This window comes from Astatotilapia calliptera, chromosome 16 (genome assembly GCF_964374335.1).
Source record: "Astatotilapia calliptera chromosome 16, fAstCal68.1, whole genome shotgun sequence".
NCBI lineage: Eukaryota > Metazoa > Chordata > Actinopteri > Cichliformes > Cichlidae > Astatotilapia > Astatotilapia calliptera.
The window spans coordinates 33686101-33703907 of record NC_137437.1 but is presented as its reverse complement, the minus strand read 5'-3'; the positions used below and the strand labels follow the sequence as shown (position 1 = coordinate 33703907).

Here is a 17807-nt window from a genome sequence, read left to right as displayed (position 1 = left end):
AAAATTTCTTTTTTAAAAATTCTGTATTCTTTTCATTTATAATCTTCTGTGATAATGATCTATGTGCTGCAGCCATGGTGGGTGAATTTCTGTGATCTTCAGCCCTTTTTATGCAGAAATTCCATATAAGTCTGCTTGATATTTGTTCTTCTTCAGTATGCCTCAAACACTAATAGGCACACAATACTGTAGCCTTTAAAATACCGTAATCTAAGCTCTGTTTTGCTAAATGAGGGCTACACATCTCTTAAGCTTTACGGTGAAACAAAAAAAGTCTAAATTTCCCTGGCCAGATAAAGTTTTTTTGCAGTCTGCTTGGATTCACAAAAATTGCAGTCCAAACCAAATTGTTTGTATCTTTTAAGGTAGAGGGCATGAGGGTGTGCATTGGCAAAATAAGTAAAATATCCAAAGGCAGGTTCTAAGATGGTACGCTTCTGTAACAATGACTAAAGATTTTTTGACAGAGATGAACTTTTGAATCTGGATCATGCAGTTAACAGTGGGATCCGTTATGGTACACAATAAAAAAAAAAAAACTATGGAAATAAAGCAAAACCCATCATTTTTTCTGTGTTTCATTTTTTTTTCATTGTTATTAACCACACATTAAATTTTGTAATTTATGAATTGAATGTTACCATTTATGGAAACTTCCATTAAAAAACAAAACAAACAAAAACAGTGTACATGAAATTTATGTTTCAGTAAGATAACTGATTAGCTAATATAAACTCTGTAACAACTTCTACTGTAAAAACTTCTGTAGTTTTCGCAGTCTTATGTCTATCCTTAGAAATGAAACTTGCTAGCGAATACACCTGATTATCAGACAACGTAACTACTAAAGTTCTGTCTGTGTAACTTGCATCAACTTAGAGAAAGTCTTTGATGCCCTGGAAATCTTACTGACAAACCTTGAGACTACACATATTTAGCATGTACCATTAACAAATCAATTCTTCAAATTATTATAGTATTATAGTATTATGGGTTTTTTTAGGTCAAGGTAATGCACAAGGAAGACTGGTGGCAGATGCCATGTTGGATGCAGTGATTGATGCGTTGAGGCAAAATACCTCCAGTCCCCTGACCACAATCCGCATAGTTATTTTCCAGAAAGCTATGCTAAAAGACTTCCACAGCAGCCTGGAACAGAGAGCAGCTACTGATCGCAAGCCTAAGGATAAACGAAAGGGGACCTTGGCAGGCATTGCCTCCAAATTCAAAGGTAAAAATATGTAGAAGAAAAATCCAGTACTGTTCTGCTGTCTCCAATCAGTGCTGAACGTCTAATGTTTTTGAATTTCCTTCAGCAATGCTTACTGGTGAAAATACTGAAAACCCAAAGAAAGAGAAAGATTTAATTAATGAAGGTCAGAAAGTTGATGCCACTTGCTTCCACATTTGTGGCGACACTCCGGCTGATGTAGATTTAGCCAAGAAACTATTGAGCCAAAACCCCCAGACCATCAAAAATAAGGACATTCCTGAACACTGGCAGCACATGCCAGTCAAAACCACATGTCAGGCTTTTGTGGTAAACACCAAGACATCGGAATATGATGAAATCCTGAGGCTGTTCCAGGCGTCATGCAAACGAACTGTTAAAAAGGTAACATTATAAATATTGTCTTTTAATTTCTGAATGGAAATAGTGAATGGATCATCAATAGTTGATAATGACTAATTATTTCCAGCTATATTCATGATTTAAATCTTTTTTTTTTTTAAATGACTTCCATAGAAAAGTTTTTGGATAATAAATTGTCCACAAAAGAATACTTGATACTGTAATTTACTCAAAATGTATTAATTGTATTTGAAATCTATTTTCGTGCATCATTATGTTAACTATATCAGACTACACAAAAGGCACTTTTCTTCTTCTCAGATTGAGCGGATCCAGAACCCTGGACTGTGGAAGCGTCTACAGATCAAGAAGCGTGACTTGGAGTTGAGAAATGGTCATCAGAATAACGAGAGACGCCTTTTCCACGGCACCTGCAACACAACTGTGCCAATTATCAATGACCGTGGCTTCAACAGGAGCCATTCAGGAAAGAATGGTGAGATATTATAGAGGACCCTTTTTTTGTTTGTTTGTTTTTAGTGAGTTGATGTCATAGCCTTGGCTATGTTAAATTTGGTCGTAACACTGAGAGATGCACAGTTGGCCAGAAAAGACACATTTTAAAAATAAGCTTTTGTCCAGATATAGAATGTAGAAAGGGAGGCAATGGTTTACTCAACTAATTAGTACAACTGGCAAAAGGGTCAGTAACATGAAAAGGTATAAAACATAATATCTTAGATAGGCAATGTTTCCCAGAAGTAAAAACGGGCATGGGTTCAACAGTCAGCAAACTGTTGAACACTTTCAGAAAAATATTAATCAATAAAAGTTTGAGAATACTTTGAATACGTCATTATTTACAGTACATAATATCATCAAAAGATTTAGAGAATCTGGAGAAATCTGTGTGCAAAAGCACAAGGCTGAAAATCAATTCTGAATATTGGGACTGCTAAATCAAAACCCTACATCGTTGGTGGCAGTGGGGGCATTAGTGTATGGAATCAACAGCTTCCATATTAAGAAAGGTACCACTATTGCGGAAAGATATATACAGTTTTCAGAGCAACATATAATCCTCATTCAAGACTCAGCCACAGTGGGGCACAATAATAATAATAATAATAATAATGGATTGGATTTATATAGCGCTTTTCAAGGCACCCAAAGCGCTTTACAATGCCACTATTCATTCACTCTCACATTCATACACAAGCCAGTGTACTCCTCATGACAGACCCAAGCATGGATAAATGGCGAGGTTTGTGTAAGAGAGGACATCCTGTGTAAAATCTTGGTCAAATCAAACATGCAATTAAAGATTGTGATTTTCGTATCACATCAGTTGAAGACTGGGTTAACAACAACCCAGTCAAAGACAAGAAAGAAGAGAGGTGCAATTTGTGTTAAGCAGCAGTATAAGGGAGCGAACTGTTTGATACTGTTTGAGGTGGAAGGGAAGCAAGACCATGACCTCTGGAGATGGATTCCACCTGTTCTACCATGGTATAGACAAGAAGCAAAACAGATTAGGTGCAATCTTGAATTAAGAGTATGTGAATATCATTAAGGTAGAATAAGGTAGAAGAGTGTGTCAGACAGGATCATATGTTTGAAGCTCAAATCAGAGAGGTAACATTAAATGTCAGTATCTATGACTCAAATGTCAGAAGAGAGAGAGGGATTCTGGAGTTAGTTGGATGAAGTGGTAGACTGCCGTGAGTGGGGAGAGAGTAGTGAATGTCAATGGGATTTCAGTTGTTACTTTCATTGCTATTCTCAATTTAAACGATTTGTACATTTTCTAAATCATGTTGTATTGTGAATAGAATATGAGTTTATGAGATTTGCAAATCACTCTATTTTGTTTTATTTTCCTTTTTTTATTGTCCCAGTATTTTTGGAATTGGGGTTTTAGTATTTGATTTCAGAGTGCTGTGACTACTATGAATAACAGAAAGTGTTACAGAATTTGTTTCATTGACTTTCTGCTGTTCTTTATTTTCAGCTGCATTTTATGGTGATGGCACATACTTTGCTGTCAATGCTAGTTATTCTGCCAATGACACCTACTCCAAGCCAAATCAGAACGGGGAAAAGTTTATGTACGTCTGCCGAGTTCTGACTGGTGACTTCACTCTTGGACAACAAGGCATGATTGAACCACCAGCAAAAGGCACTGCCTCCACTGACCTGTACGACAGTGTTGTGGACAACCTGACCAATCCCACCATGTTTGTTGTCTTCCATGATGACCATGCTTATCCTGAATATTTGATTACATTTAAGTGAAGTAGATAAAAACTTCAGGAAAATGTTTTTTAGAACAGTCTGCAGCCTGATTTTACCAGCAGTGTTCTTGAAAATCATGTGAGGATAGATGCCTGTTTATATGACCATCAAAGGAACAAATTTGATCATCGGTGATATACATTTTTTCTGAACAGCATCTGTTCACTGATTTTATTAATTTTCTTTGAACAAATATAAATACCTTCCAATTACACACTGGTAAAAAGATGCTCTTGTGTTCAGTTCAGGGGTGTGATTGGGAGGAACAACCTCCAGAGCTGAAATTCTGCCTATAATTTTGATGAACAGAATTTCTAAGTATAGCCAGTTCGAGGAAGGCTTCCACTTAGGTGGTCTTAGAATTTAATCCCTGCTTTTTAGGATGATGTGGTTCTGTTGGCTTCATCAGGTGGTGGCGTCCAGCTCACACAATTGACAGCCAGATGTGAAGCAGCAGGAATGAGAATAAGCACCTCCAAATCTGAGGCCATGGTCCTCAGCTAGAAAAGGGTGGAGTGCGCACTTTAGGTCAGGGATAAGTTACTGCAAGTGGAAGAGTATAATTAACTCAGGATACTAAGGCAGAGGGAGTTCGAACTAAGATGTTTCCAGATTTCTTTCAATACTTTGTCATGTTAATATGTGTTTGAGTGTGTCTGTGTGTTTCTGTGGATAACTAATCAATTTTGATTTTATTTTCATCAAGAATAATAAATTCCTGTCTTCAACTCCAACTTTCAGTGGCTTTAAATTGATCATACACTGCTCAAAAAATTAAAGGAACACGTTTTAAGTATAGCACCAAGTCAGTAAAACTTCTGGGATAATGATCTGGTCAGTTATGTATCAGAGGAGGTTGTTAATCAGTTTGAGATGCTTTAGTGTTAATGAAATTAGCAACAGGTTCACTAGAGAGGCAGCAATGAGACAATCTCCAAAACATACTTGTTTTAAAGGCCACTGACATTTTTTTATTCTTGTCTTTTAGGACAGACTTTCCATTCTACTAATGAATGTTATCTTGTTTCAGGATACATAATACCTCCCATTATCCAAAGACACATCTGCTTATCTGTATCTTTTGCCCATTTCTCCTCTTCTTTTCTCTTTTTTTCTAAACTGAGGACCTGATGGCTTTGACCTTTTCTTGTCCATCTTCCATCAGTAATACCATCAGTAGTTTTGTTAATCACGATTATTGCGATTGAAATTTTTAAAGCAATCAACCCATCTGGAGCGCAGAATGGACAATCTTTGGACAAACTGCCCGAAATGTGTTGACAGAGACATTTCAGGGATTTTGAGTCATTCTGCACTCCAGATGGATAAATTGCATTAAAAATTTTAATCGCCTTTTTTGTGATGATTAACGTTGACAGTTTATTGGTTTTTATTTTGTTTTATTTTGCGAGCTGGTTAATAGATGCTACTCCAGTGGCATCTACCCCGCCCCACCCCTCTCCTCGCTGTGTTTGGCAAGCACCAGGCGCCTTTACTACCCGCAAATGGGCAATAGAAAACCGACTGGTGCACATGCAATCCCAGAAATACGCTGGCATAATGTCGGGGCAGCATGGGTGCGAGCAACTTTTTTTTTTTTGCAGATGCCATAATATTGCCCCCGGCACGACAGTGCCACCCTGGGCAACTACCCATGTCCCCCGTATCTAAAAAACGCTACTGATAACAAATGATCTGTCTTCTTCTGGCATCCATCCTGAAGTGCAACCTCTCCATCCACATTCGCTCACTCCTGTCGACCTGAACATTACCGTACCTGAGTTTATTTTATTGTTGCGTTTAAGGTTGGTTTTTTTTTTTGTTGTTTTTTTTTAATTATGACTTTATAAAGGCAAGTGAATACTGTCAAGAATGCTGAGGCTGGACTCACAAGCAGGACTCAAACATTGCAGTTAAACAGGGGTTTATTTACACATCAGTGAAATAATGTACATATATACAGTAATGGGAAAAAGGAGTCCGAGGTTCCAAGGAGGGGACTCTTTTTCGCTTCTATCTGCTCACTCCAATACCGTAAGCACACTGACTCACACTAATTCGGGTCGGGTCCAGAAAACACAGGCGCTGGTCTAGGGTTGTACAGGTGGGTCAATGCTCCAGCAAGGGACAGAACTCCAACCAGGCCTTAAATCCCATAGGGTCTCATCAACAGCTGCAGGTGAGTGTGTCGGCGGAGGTCAGCAACCCCAGGAACAAAGAGGCCACACTAGTAATAGCACTCCAGGGTGGTCATAGATGACCCCTGACAGTTACAAGAAAAGAGTTTACTTTTGTGTTTTTGACTGAGGTTGTTTACAGTTATATGATTAAAAACACTGTAATGTCAAAAATGAAATCAATGAGCAGCTCATTTGGAAAGACCTGTGTTTTTGTACTCTAAATATTTATATTAAATATTTATACCATTGTTATACCATCACAACAGTAGAGGGAGACAGAGATAAAGATTTTTTTCACTCATGATTTACCAGCTCCAGAAACAACTAGCTTCAAAATTTATATAGACTGTTCAGTGGGCTTCAGTGTGTTTGACTCTCAGTACAAAAAAAGCTTGACACATGTTAAAAAAAATGTTACATCTGTAAATTTTACATGGAGAAAAAATAGTTAATAAATTATTGTTGATTTTATTATTCGTTGATTTTGACTATCCACTGTTGCCCGTCTCGCTCCTTCTCATCATCTTCACTCAAACTTTGTGACATTAGCAAAAGGTAAATGTAACAGTTAAACAGAATTTACAACCCAATAAAAGGCTGTCACGATACAATGTGAGGTCCCAAGATGCAGACCAGAGGCAGGTGAAAGGTTAACTAAGGGCAAGGCCTTTATTGACCTGATATAATAACCACATAAGAGATAAACACATACAAATTAAACTGAAAAACAAATGAAAACTATCAAACTCATTAGAAAGTTGCTACACTAGGGGAGAACACCACGGACCAGAATAACACCAGGGAACTGAACAGTACGCTCTGACAAAGGACAGACTGAGACAATGTAGACACAGGGCGGTGAATTGTGGAAGTGGAGACACAAGTGAAACACTGTGGGAGCAAATCATGAACAATGAGATATGGGAAGTAAACTCAACACAATGCACAGACAAGAGGATGTTGAAACTGAGACTGCAATGCTGACTAAGACATGCAGCAGGGCTCGCAAAATTTCAAAATCCCTGGTAGCCCTTCGGGCAGGGACGCTTCAGTTTTTGGTAGCCCAAAATAAATTTAAGTAGCCCAAATAAAAAAGAGAGCAATTTTTTGATTGATGTTTTGTTTCCTGTTTTGTTTCCATTACAATATTATACATTAAAGTATAATATTGTAAAGGAAACAAAACATTAATCAAAAAATTATTGAAACACAAATTACAACATTGTATAAAAATTACAATCATCAACTCAAATATTTGGTACTAATTGAACAGAAATTTCTATGAACTTGTAAGAACTGTAGAACATGAATCAGTCTGTGTCAGATCCTGAATATGAAATTTCCACTGAAGTCACGGGTAAGAGGCAAGTGGAACCAAGATCGAGGCCATTTGCTTTTTGAAGTTTGCAAAGACTGCTAAATTTTGCCAGAGGTAGTTCACTCTTTGCAACACAGTACGCTGTTCTAAACAGATTTTTCAGGTTTATTTTTAGTATGTTATTTGCAATTGGTGTTTGTTCTGGGAAAGATATTGCAGACTGAGCAATAATGCATTTCTTGCATTTCTCATGGGCTCTAATGGGGGCCTTTCTTAAAATGACTGGTCCCAGTAACAAAGGCGCTTGTCGACTCAGAAATCGAGGGAAAACCAACAACACACCCGGCAGAACATTAGGCCTATGTTATTTGCACGGGTGCACATAAGTGGTCCGCATGTGCGCATTCCCTGTCAAAATAAAAGACGCGCACCAGATAAGAAGTTTATATGGACGTTTGCGTCCATATAAAAGGCACTGTTTTTGTCCGCTAGAGTGGGATTTTCACGGCACATTCTGCATCACATCTCTGTGTGTTCATCATTTGTTTGAAGCCAGCTCACCTCCTGCAATCAGTTTTCCGAGAATACACGCTTCTTTTGTGGTTCTGACTCCTGACATTTCTTTGGAGGTAGAGGAACACCAAAGTAATTGCTTAAAGGAGCTTCTTCGACATCTTTAAGAGTTCTAAACAAATGTCTGTCCTCCTCCAGAAAATCTTATGTAAGCAAACAAGCGTTGCAACTTCTTATCTTGTGCACGTTTTTTATTTTGACAGCGAATGCGCACCTGCGGACCACTTATGTGCAGCCCTGGTTATTTAGCTCGTCATATTGCAGCCACAGAAATTCTTTTGTCCATGAAACCATGAAGCTGCACTTTCTTTTTGCCTTATAGTCTGATTTGTCATAACTTTTCCGTTTTGTGGTAAGCTTTTCTTTGGCTGTCACTTCTTCACCCTGACCTGTCTTATTTGGCTCAGCAGAACTGAAATATATATCCTGCTGCTTTTACACACGCACTCACATAAGCTCAGCGATTCTCTGCGCGATCAACCTCTCACATGTTTAAGCTGCGGGAGATTTCACTTGTCATGTTTGCATAGTAAGCTAACGATTAATAAGACGATGTCAGAGGAATTGGTGCGCAAATTATCATCACTCACCAATCAGTACTGTCGCTCTCTATACACAGTTCACGCGATTGCAAAGTGAAAGCAAAAAACAAGCGCAAATTTCCGAAAGAATGCAAAAGCATTGACATATATTTCCTTTCTACGATAGCCCGACGGGCAGGGCAGAGAAAGATTTTGGTAGCCCGACTGGAAAAATCGCTAGCCCCGGGACGTCGGGCTAGCGATTTTGCGAGCCCTGTGCAGACTTGACACAGTGAAAGAAGATACAAGATACACATGGAGACAGAACACAGATCTGACTGAGAAAACACAGGGATCAAAAAAGATAATAACTAAATATTATGAAACCAGGAAGAAGAACAGGAATAGAGATTATAAAGGATATAATAAATGCTAAAGGGAATTATCACTTTTATCAATATACAAATTGAGCAACACTTTTTACATAACAGGAACAATGACCCTGTGTTATCAAAACAGTTTGCACTTTTCCTGGCTGACATTTCAGGCAGGAAAAGTGCAAACTTTTCCTGCCTGAAAAGGAAAAGTTTGCACCACTGAAATATCTACACCACATTTCAGTGGTGTAGATATTTAAAATCTACACCACTGAAATGTGCCATTAAATTACTTAAAAATTGCCTAAACTTGACTATGACTCAGTCGCCTTCTTTCAGAAGAAAGCATTGAGGTGAAGGAGAAAGCGACAGGATGAAAACAGGATGCTGACCTCTCCAAACGGCCTCCCAGTTCTGTAGCGAAGTTTGTTTCCCCCTCCTCGAACAGCACTGCTCAAGAGTCCTGCCCAATCTAAGCCAACATCATTTATAGGGGAAAAATTGAAAGTAATAAGAGCACACAGCACTAACCTACTTGTACTGGTAAGCAGTTAAAATCTTATAAACGTTATGAAATGAGTTTTTGTTTATCCACTTTAAATTACATTTTTTTGTTATACAATACATATACCTAATTACATTTTATATTTCTTACATAAGAAGGAGCTTGAAGACGTAGTCGACCATCAACTTGGCAGTTTTCCGCGGCAGTGGGGAGTTTCTTCAGGGCAATGAAGTGGGCAGCTTTAGAGAATCTGTTGATGTTAGAAAGCACCACCGTTTTACCTGAGGAGTTTGGAAGTCTGGTGACAAAATCCAGTGCAATGTGAGACCAGGGCCAAGAGGGTATGAACAGTGGTTGCCGCAGTCCAGATGGTCGCTGGGTGCGGGTCTTACTCCGGGCGCAGGGTCCGCAGGCAGCCACATACTCTTGAACATCACGCTCCAGGGACTCCCACCAAAAGTGGCGCTTGATCACGGCAGTGGTACGGGCAGTTCCAGGGTGACAGGAGATCACCACCTGATCACTGTAGCACGAGCAGCCGAAGGAACGTACTGACATCCAGCAGGCCCTGTTCCTGGGTCAGGTTCATCCTGGAGGGCCTGTCGGATGGTCTCTTCAATTCCCCACGACAGAAACGCCACTTGACAAGCCGCGGGCAGCACTGAAGCATGTACGGTCTGGTCTGTGTCTGGAGCAAATTTCCGGGAAAGAGCATCAGCTTTAGCGTTTTTATGACCTGGGTGGAAAGAGAGGGAGAAGTTGAAACGGTCGAAAAACAGAGACCATCGGTTTAGCAGGTGTTAAGCAGTTTCGCTGTTCTGAGGTAAATGAGGTTCTTATGATCAGTGAAATAACGAACGGGTGCTCTGCTCCCTCCAGAAGGTGGCGACATTCCTCCAAGGCCAACTTAAATCAGAGTCTCTGGTGTCGCCTGCACTCTGGCGCTATCTGCAGCACACAGTGAGTCACCGCACTATTATATCTGGATTTCTGCTGCGCTGTTCGCCAAAGACTGAAAGAGTGCACGCCATTTGAAAATGATTTTTCTTTATGTGTGCGCGCGTGCGCAAAAGCCACGCTTATGTTTTTTTTCTTGTTTATTGTTAGGGTGGAGTTTTAGTTTTTTTAATTGTCAGACAGAATCATGGGTTTCAGGCTGGAAATCAAAGGGTTGATGCTAAGTGTTGTCAGTGTGTCTTCAGGGGGAGAAAGTGATGATTGGAACAGCCTTCAGTGGAGATGTAGGTGAAAGGAACAGAGGTCAAATTTGGCAGAACAGATGGAAGTGGGTTTTGCTAAAAGGATGAAAATGGCTGTGGCCATCAAGTAAAGTCAAAAATAGAATATATGGCTCCACAGTTATTGTTTGGGTGGAGTTTTATTTTTATTTTTTTTAATTAAGCTGACTGTATTCCCCACCCATGGGCGCAGGTGTGTCTACCTGCCATGGGAAGTTTCGAACGCGGAAGTTTGTAGGACTGTCATGGTTGCAGGGAGAGTGCGGCGGACTGGTTTAGCTGCTCTGTAAAACGAAATACGCAAAACAGCAGCTTGTTCGGGCGCTGCGCCTACACAGGTTTTCTGGACTTCCCGACCCGAGTCGTCAGCCGTACAACGACCCAATGGCATCTCCCGGACCGGGGAGTACCACCGGCCCGGTGCAGGGAGCGGGGCTCGGGGAGAGCCCGTCGATGAGCACTGAGAAACTGAGCTCCTCGGCTGTCAATCGCATGTTAATGGAGTTTCTGATTTACTGCGGGAGAGCCGTGTTCATCTTCTACCCCGTATACCTGACGGGTTACCTGGGCCTCAGCATTAGCTGGGTGCTGCTGTGCATGTTTGTGCTTACTTGGTGGAAGAAAAATCGCCAGTGGAAGGACGCCCGGATCGGATCGGCTATTGACTTTGTGGACAATGAAAAGCACACGATCAACACCGAGCTGAAAGGTTCCCTACAAATGGCATCTTGGGTAGGTTATGTGTAAATATGTGTACAGTAAGAAACTGTCGCTCTGCGTCTGTTTTGCTTTAGAGCACTTCAGCAGCCTGGCAGCAAAGCCTTTCAGGTCAGCAGCTCTCCAGTCATGGTAGAAAAAGCTACCATGTCATTTATTTGTTTAAAACTGTAGGAAATAGTATCGTTCTCTCTTGCACTGTTTTGCATAACAAGACACACTCAGGCTGGTCCATTTTTTATTGCACCACACTCACCCAAAAGAGTGACTCATGGCACGCAACAAGGGTTAGGACAGACAATGAAATAGGTTTCTTCTAATGTTACAGGAGTTCAGCACGCACAGTGGCTGTGAAACCAGGTCAGATTTTACTGATGGCTGTAGTTCGTGTCTGACAGGCTTATCTGTTCGTGTGTCCATGACCATGAAACTTGCTGATGACAGAGCCCCTGATGACAATTAAATCAAAGTCTCAGTTCATGCAAGACATATTTTAAATACAGCACACCCGAATTCTCCTTTTAAAGCAGTTGGATGAGTTCATTTTAAATGAATTATATTTGCATGACTAATTCTATAATTGTATTGTATAATTAATAAGTAATTCATCTTCTGCACTCTTCATGTCAGCATGTTGTGCAGACAGTTTCAACGGAGATTATGTTTACAAAACCACTTCTAACTTTAATCTATTTTTTCCTAAAGGTGAATTTCACTGATGTGGAGAAGGCTCAGTGGCTTAACAAGGTATAGTACTGAAGTTCACTTACTCCACCTCATCTGAGCTTTATGAGGTATGACACCAAGTATGTGTCCCATCAACACTCTGGGGGGGTTCATTGATAAATTAGCTGAAAGCAGACTGAATGAGTGACGATCTTTCATTTAATTACTGTTAAAAGAAATCGTATTAATTGGCTGTGACTTTGAAATGATAAACAAAAGTTTAATACTATATGCCTTTTCGAGTTCACCTAATTTAAAAGTACACTGTAAGTACGATTCCATTTACTGTTTGATCAAGGTGTTTCCACATGGTGTTTTTTGTTATGTGTTCAGGTGTTGGAGCAGGCGTGGCCCTTCTTTGGGATCTACATGGAGAAGTTATTAAGAGAAAACATCCAGAAGTCTGTCAGGACCTGCAGTACTGCACTCAAAGCATTTACTTTTACCAAGATCCATTTTGGACACGTAGTGAGTTGCTGTGATTTATGCACCATTCCTTTTTGTACTGCTTCAAGTCCACTTTAATATGCAATGAGTTTTGTGACTGAGTGAGTTTCTTTAAATGCTTCTTTATTTTCAGCCTCTCAAGATCACTGGAATAAGAGCCTACACACATGAAGTGGAACATAGGGAAGTGATTCTGGACATGAACTTAAGGTCGGTCAAATACATTTTTAAAATGTAAATTCCAAGTAGTCTGCATGTTGTTTTCTCTTGCTATCATTTATGTCTGACCAGCTCAGTTCACTCTGCAGTTATTCTGGTGATGTGGACATCGATGCTCAGGTGAACTCAGCAATCACAGCTGGTGTGAAAGGACTTAAAGTGAGCATCTCATTTTTCTGTCTTCTCTCTTTCTATCTGCGTCATGTTCGTACTGTTCTTCTAAAACTTTCTTTAAATCTTCCAGCTCCATGGGATGATGAGAGTTGTTTTAGAGCCTCTTATTGGTCAAGCACCTCTGGTGGGAGGAGTCACTTTTTTCTTCATTCGCCGCCCTGTAAGTGGCCATAGATTTTAATCCGTTATGTGATTAACATTGCTTAAATCTCCAATTGATCTCCAATTGATTTTTTTTCAGACACTGGAAATAAACTGGACTGGCATGACAAATGTTCTGGACAGCCCTGCTTTTGGGTAAGAAAATCCCAGCGGTGCTTTTAAATTGAATCATTCTCTTGTTGTCTCTTTAGGGTCATCCAGACTTTTTGATATTTATTTGTCTCACTCCATCTTTTGCCTTACAGTTCACTGTCAGAGGAGACTATCGTAGACATCATCGCTTCTCTCATGGTGTTGCCCAACCGCATGTGTATTCCCCTCATAGACCAGGTCAAAATGGACCAAATGAGGTTTCCACTTCCTCGTGTAAGTACCATCACATTTCCAATTCACACATTTAGCTTCACCTTATAACCAGCAGCTACTTGGATTTTTTTGAGTAAGCACAGTGAATTTTAAGACAACATACATTGTATATGTATACTTTTTGCTCTTTTAACCTATTTTTACTTGTTAATTATACAAAGATTCTATCATTAATATGAATCATGTGCTTTTTCTTCCTAGGGGGTGGTGAGGGTCCACTTGCTGGAGGCAAGAGATCTGGTGGCTAAGGATACATACATGATGGGTTTAGTGAAAGGCAAATCAGACCCCTATGCCACACTCAGAGTGGGCAACATACACTTCAAAAGCAAGACCATCAAAGAGAATTTGCACCCAAAATGGAATGAAGTGTATGAGGTAGGCTAACACAAACACACTTCAGTGACACGCACTTTGATTTCAGTAATGGGATTACTATTTGATTCTGCTGTTTTTGTCCCTCTTTTAATTCTCAGACAAAATTGATTTCAGGTCGAATCAGCTAGTTTTTAGAACGATTTCTGCACAACCGTCTCTGATCTGCCTAAAACATTTTGAACTTATATAATGAAAGCTGTGAAAGTTTTGCTTCACACATCAAATCATTTTCAACAGTATTTTTTTCAAAATTGATTTTAAAACATATTTTAACTGCAGATATTTATCAAAAGTATTTTCTCTTCAGTTTGTGGTAAGGACCCGACGCACACAAAGGTCTTTGCTGTGCTGATGTTTTATTATATATGGAGGCACGCTTGCATCAGGAGGCCGCTCCTTCCTCAGCTCCTCCACTGCACACTCACATCCCCACCATCCCCACCATCTCCACCATCCCCAGATATATAGAGAGAGCGACAGTCGTCAGTCACAGCACGCACCTGTCTCCTCTGCCACACCTACGCAGGACAGACAAGATAACATTTTAGGCTTTTATCTTTAACAGTCTTTGAAATATTCATGTTCAAACATTGCCTCAGATTGTACACAAAAAGGCCTGACAGTGGCTCAACAGACCATTTTCCCAAAAATATATATTGAAAAGTATCTGATATGCAAAGCTAAAATCTTTCAAGAATCATTGTATATGTTAAAATTTGTAAAATTTGTACGTAACTCGGAGATGGTTGAGCAGATGGCCTGCGCAGATTTGATGCGATCATCCTAACACAGACATTTTTCTTACACTGTAATCTCGTCTGCATCATGCTATTGAAGACAGAGATGCTTGTTTTTGCTTGTAAAAAACAAATAACTCATTATTTGAAGACTACAATTTATTAGTATCTAATATCCCATTTTCTATAAGTAATCTACTAAAAACCTTACCCATAATATTCTAAGAAGTCAGACTCATTAAACTTGAAAGACATTTTGAGATATCTTTGTTTTTTTTATGCAGTTTGTTGTCCATGAAGCGCCGGGCCAAGAGCTGGAATTAGAGCTCTATGATGAGGACACAGACAAAGATGATTTTCTTGGAAGGTATTTAGCATACTTCTGCCATTTTGTGTTACCTATGATTTCTTTGGTTCTTAGCCCTCTGCTGATATCAGTAAAAGGCTGATAGGTTGTTGTTGTCATCCTGCCAGCCGGGCAAAGGGGGACATTGCCTCAGATTGTACTGGTGCAGAGCCACGTCTGCCTCAGTGCATTTTAAGAACCAGGCAACAGTTTGAAACTGTTGAGGTCTTTTTTTATGGTCAGAAAATCGTATTGGACAGAATCTGTGGATAGCATCAATCATCTTGTATTAGTCCTTCCCAGAGTCATTGACATCAGTGGATTTGTAGCTATGAAAGTGATATAAACACGCAGTTCTGACGCATTGTTGACATTATGTTTTTATTTTACATCTATTTAGATATAACCTCGATTTGGGAGAAGTGAAGAAGGGAAAACAAATGGATCAGGTGCGCTCTTTTATCCTGAATAAGCTCAGTAATCTCTATAACACAACATGTCTTATCAAATGCTCTTGTATGTGTTACTATTTTCTATAGTTTTGTATTTACATTAAAGCTTTTGAAACATCCTCTTATTCTCCCAGTGGTTTGCTCTGGAGGATATACAGCACGGTGAAGTTCATCTTAAGCTCCAGTGGTTTTCCCTTCAGACTGACACCAGCCTGATGAAGGAGGTACAGCAGCCCAGTGTTTCTTCAGTCTCGCGTTCATACATTTTACTTTGAACTAAAAGCTGCGGCGGGATGTGCACTGCGCTCAGCTGCTCCATAAATCCCATTATTTTTCCCTCTCCAACACTTTCTTCCAGTCCACCGACAACCTTGCCTGTGCTATGCTTGCAGTGTATCTGGACAATGCCACTGATCTACCAGTAAGTATCTTCTAATGGGAAATATTGCTGTTGTTGTAAGGCATTGATTCAAGTGTGCTCAGCCATATTCTTCCACGTCTGTATAGAAAGATGGCCGTGAGGCTGCAGACCGTCATAAACATGGGAAGAACCCCAAAGAAGAACGGGTAAGACGAGAGCGTCGTTGCATAACTGATGCCAGTTAATAAAATTGGCGTCATTTCTGCATTTTCAACATTTCATTTTGCTTGTTCAAAAAAACAAACAAACACATCACATAATTTTTTTTCCTTCTTAATGATAAATCGAGAAGATGTTTGCCTCAAAGTCTGTCGTTCACATACGCAGATGGTTGTTTTCTTTGACTGTCCAATAAAACTCGGCTTCTGTTTCATTTTAACACTGTGCAGTTGATAGCGCTTTCGTATCTTGATGTCTCGGTCAGATTAGCTTTCTCTTGTAGTTCTAGGTGTGGTTGTGTCTGAAAGCTGGTTCTTCCAGTTTGTCTGGTGCATGCCTGTCATTTTGTATGGGTGTGTTATTGTCAGCTAGTTTTCATATCACGTGAGGCTTTTCCAGGTTAAGTTTCTCACACTCGCACAACTCGTCAGGACTGTGCTGAGAAAAACTCAAAACTACTACAATTTTAAACTAGTTGTAGAATGATGTTTCTAAGGTAACAATATTCACATTTTTCTTAGACTTTATGAATAAATATGAATCCCATCCATCTGATATTTTGGGCAATTATAGGAAAGTGTGGGAATTATTTAAGAAAACGTTTTTACTCAGAGCGTTTAAGCTTCCACTTTGTGCAAGGTGGCATAATTTCATTGCCTCTGACTGTCCTCTGCTGGTCATAGGATGAAAAAGCAGTCAAAAGTGTGTGAAAAGTAAAGTGTGAGAGAACACTGAGTGTCTTAAGTTAAGGTTTCATTATCCTGAAATGCAAAAAAGGAGGGTTGGCCATTGTTTTGTGTGTGTGTGCGCGTGTGTGTGTCCCCGTGCCTCTAATGAATCTCAGCTTACACTTCTGTTTCCCACACGTCCCAGTTTCTGTGGTGTGTTTGCATTTAATACTGGGTTGAATTCATAAGATTCCAGTCTGCTTGTTGACAAACACCCAACGTTTGTAGAACCCACATAGAATTTCAATGACAGAAGGCAGACTGCCACCAGGTGTCACATACTGCAGCCTGCCTGTCAGGTATGCAGTGATCCATGAGATAAACGCTGTGTTTAGTGAGATTTCCTGTGGCTTCTGTCTCAGTAGAAGCTGCTCATGTTAAATACAGTAGAGGAATCCCAGAAGGTGATGTTCACCTTGTAGCTATTATTATCTAGATCTTATGTGGATTTTTTGTTTTGTTTTTCATCATCCATCCATCTTCTTCCACTTATCCGGGGCCGAGTCGCGGGGACAGCAGTCTAAGTAGAGAAGCCCAGACCTCCCTCTCTGGGAGGCATCCTTGTTAGATGCCCAAACCACCTCAAGTGGCTCCTTTCGAGGTGGAGGAGCAGCTACTCTACTCTGAGCTCCTCCCAGATGGCTGAAGGTCTCACCCTATCTCTGAGGGAGAGGCCAGCCACCCTTCATAGTAAGCTCATTTCTGCTGCTTGTATCCGCGATCTCGTTCTTTCTGTCACTACCCACAACCTCATAGATCGACCGGTAAATTGTGAGCTTTGCTTTTACAGACAGCTCTCTCTTCACCACAACAGCATCCGCATCACTGCAGCCGCAACACCAATCTGCCTGTCGATCTCCCGCTCCCTACTCCCATCACCCGGGAACAAGACCCTGAGATACTTAAACTCCACTTGGGGCAGGATTTTTTTGTTTTCTTTTTTCACAGTTTACACAATTACTTCGTTATTCTTAACATATATATATATATATATATATATATATATATATATATATATATATATATATATATATATATATTAGCTTGAAACCTGGATCCCCCGTAGCCGGTTACCAAGATTACGTGAAGTACCCTCAGAAGGTCTGCTAGATGATGTTAATGCAGCACTACGGGCAATACCTACAACCACGATTACCGACACTAACAAGCTGATCTACAATACGGCAGCAGTGAT

General features: G+C 40.1%; 2 protein-coding genes and 2 long non-coding RNA genes across 6 annotated transcripts in view; 2 read left to right on the top strand and 2 right to left on the bottom strand.

Annotated features, from left to right (window-relative positions):
* Positions 1-4602, top strand: part of LOC113008463 (protein mono-ADP-ribosyltransferase PARP14-like) — a 28476-nt gene extending 23874 nt beyond the window's left edge. For both annotated transcript variants that reach the window (XM_080290853.1, XM_080290852.1), the window contains exons 10-13: positions 1004-1231; positions 1317-1615; positions 1895-2069; positions 3585-4602. In XM_080290853.1, the coding sequence (XP_080146979.1) occupies positions 1004-1231; positions 1317-1615; positions 1895-2069; positions 3585-3868 (986 nt within the window). In that variant the 3' untranslated portion in view covers positions 3869-4602. The remainder of the gene's footprint in view (positions 1-1003; positions 1232-1316; positions 1616-1894; positions 2070-3584) is intronic.
* A 645-nt stretch (positions 4603-5247) lies between these two features.
* On the bottom strand, positions 5248-9485 carry LOC145421093 (uncharacterized). Its single transcript, XR_013902382.1, has 2 exons — positions 9230-9485; positions 5248-6131 (listed from the first exon to the last, which is right to left on the bottom strand). It is a non-coding gene; the product is annotated as an uncharacterized LOC145421093 (long non-coding RNA).
* Positions 9486-10093: 608 nt separating this feature from the next.
* The window catches only part of esyt3 (extended synaptotagmin-like protein 3), a 19762-nt gene continuing 12048 nt past the window's right edge, over positions 10094-17807 (top strand). The window contains exons 1-14 of one of the 2 annotated variants that reach the window (XM_080290854.1): positions 10094-11312; positions 12003-12044; positions 12357-12491; positions 12604-12680; positions 12779-12848; positions 12934-13023; positions 13105-13160; positions 13271-13391; positions 13593-13769; positions 14791-14873; positions 15253-15301; positions 15439-15528; positions 15663-15725; positions 15812-15871. In XM_080290854.1, coding sequence (XP_080146980.1) covers positions 10965-11312; positions 12003-12044; positions 12357-12491; positions 12604-12680; positions 12779-12848; positions 12934-13023; positions 13105-13160; positions 13271-13391; positions 13593-13769; positions 14791-14873; positions 15253-15301; positions 15439-15528; positions 15663-15725; positions 15812-15871 — 1461 coding nt within the window. In that variant the 5' untranslated portion in view covers positions 10094-10964. The remainder of the gene's footprint in view (positions 11313-12002; positions 12045-12356; positions 12492-12603; positions 12681-12778; positions 12849-12933; positions 13024-13104; positions 13161-13270; positions 13392-13592; positions 13770-14790; positions 14874-15252; positions 15302-15438; positions 15529-15662; positions 15726-15811; positions 15872-17807) is intronic. The other variant, XM_026144706.2, reaches the window with a different exon arrangement.
* Positions 13763-17807, bottom strand: part of LOC145421092 (uncharacterized) — a 32219-nt gene continuing 28174 nt past the window's right edge. Inside the window, exon 3 of the long non-coding RNA XR_013902381.1 lies at positions 13763-14287. This is a non-coding gene — a long non-coding RNA (uncharacterized LOC145421092). The remainder of the gene's footprint in view (positions 14288-17807) is intronic.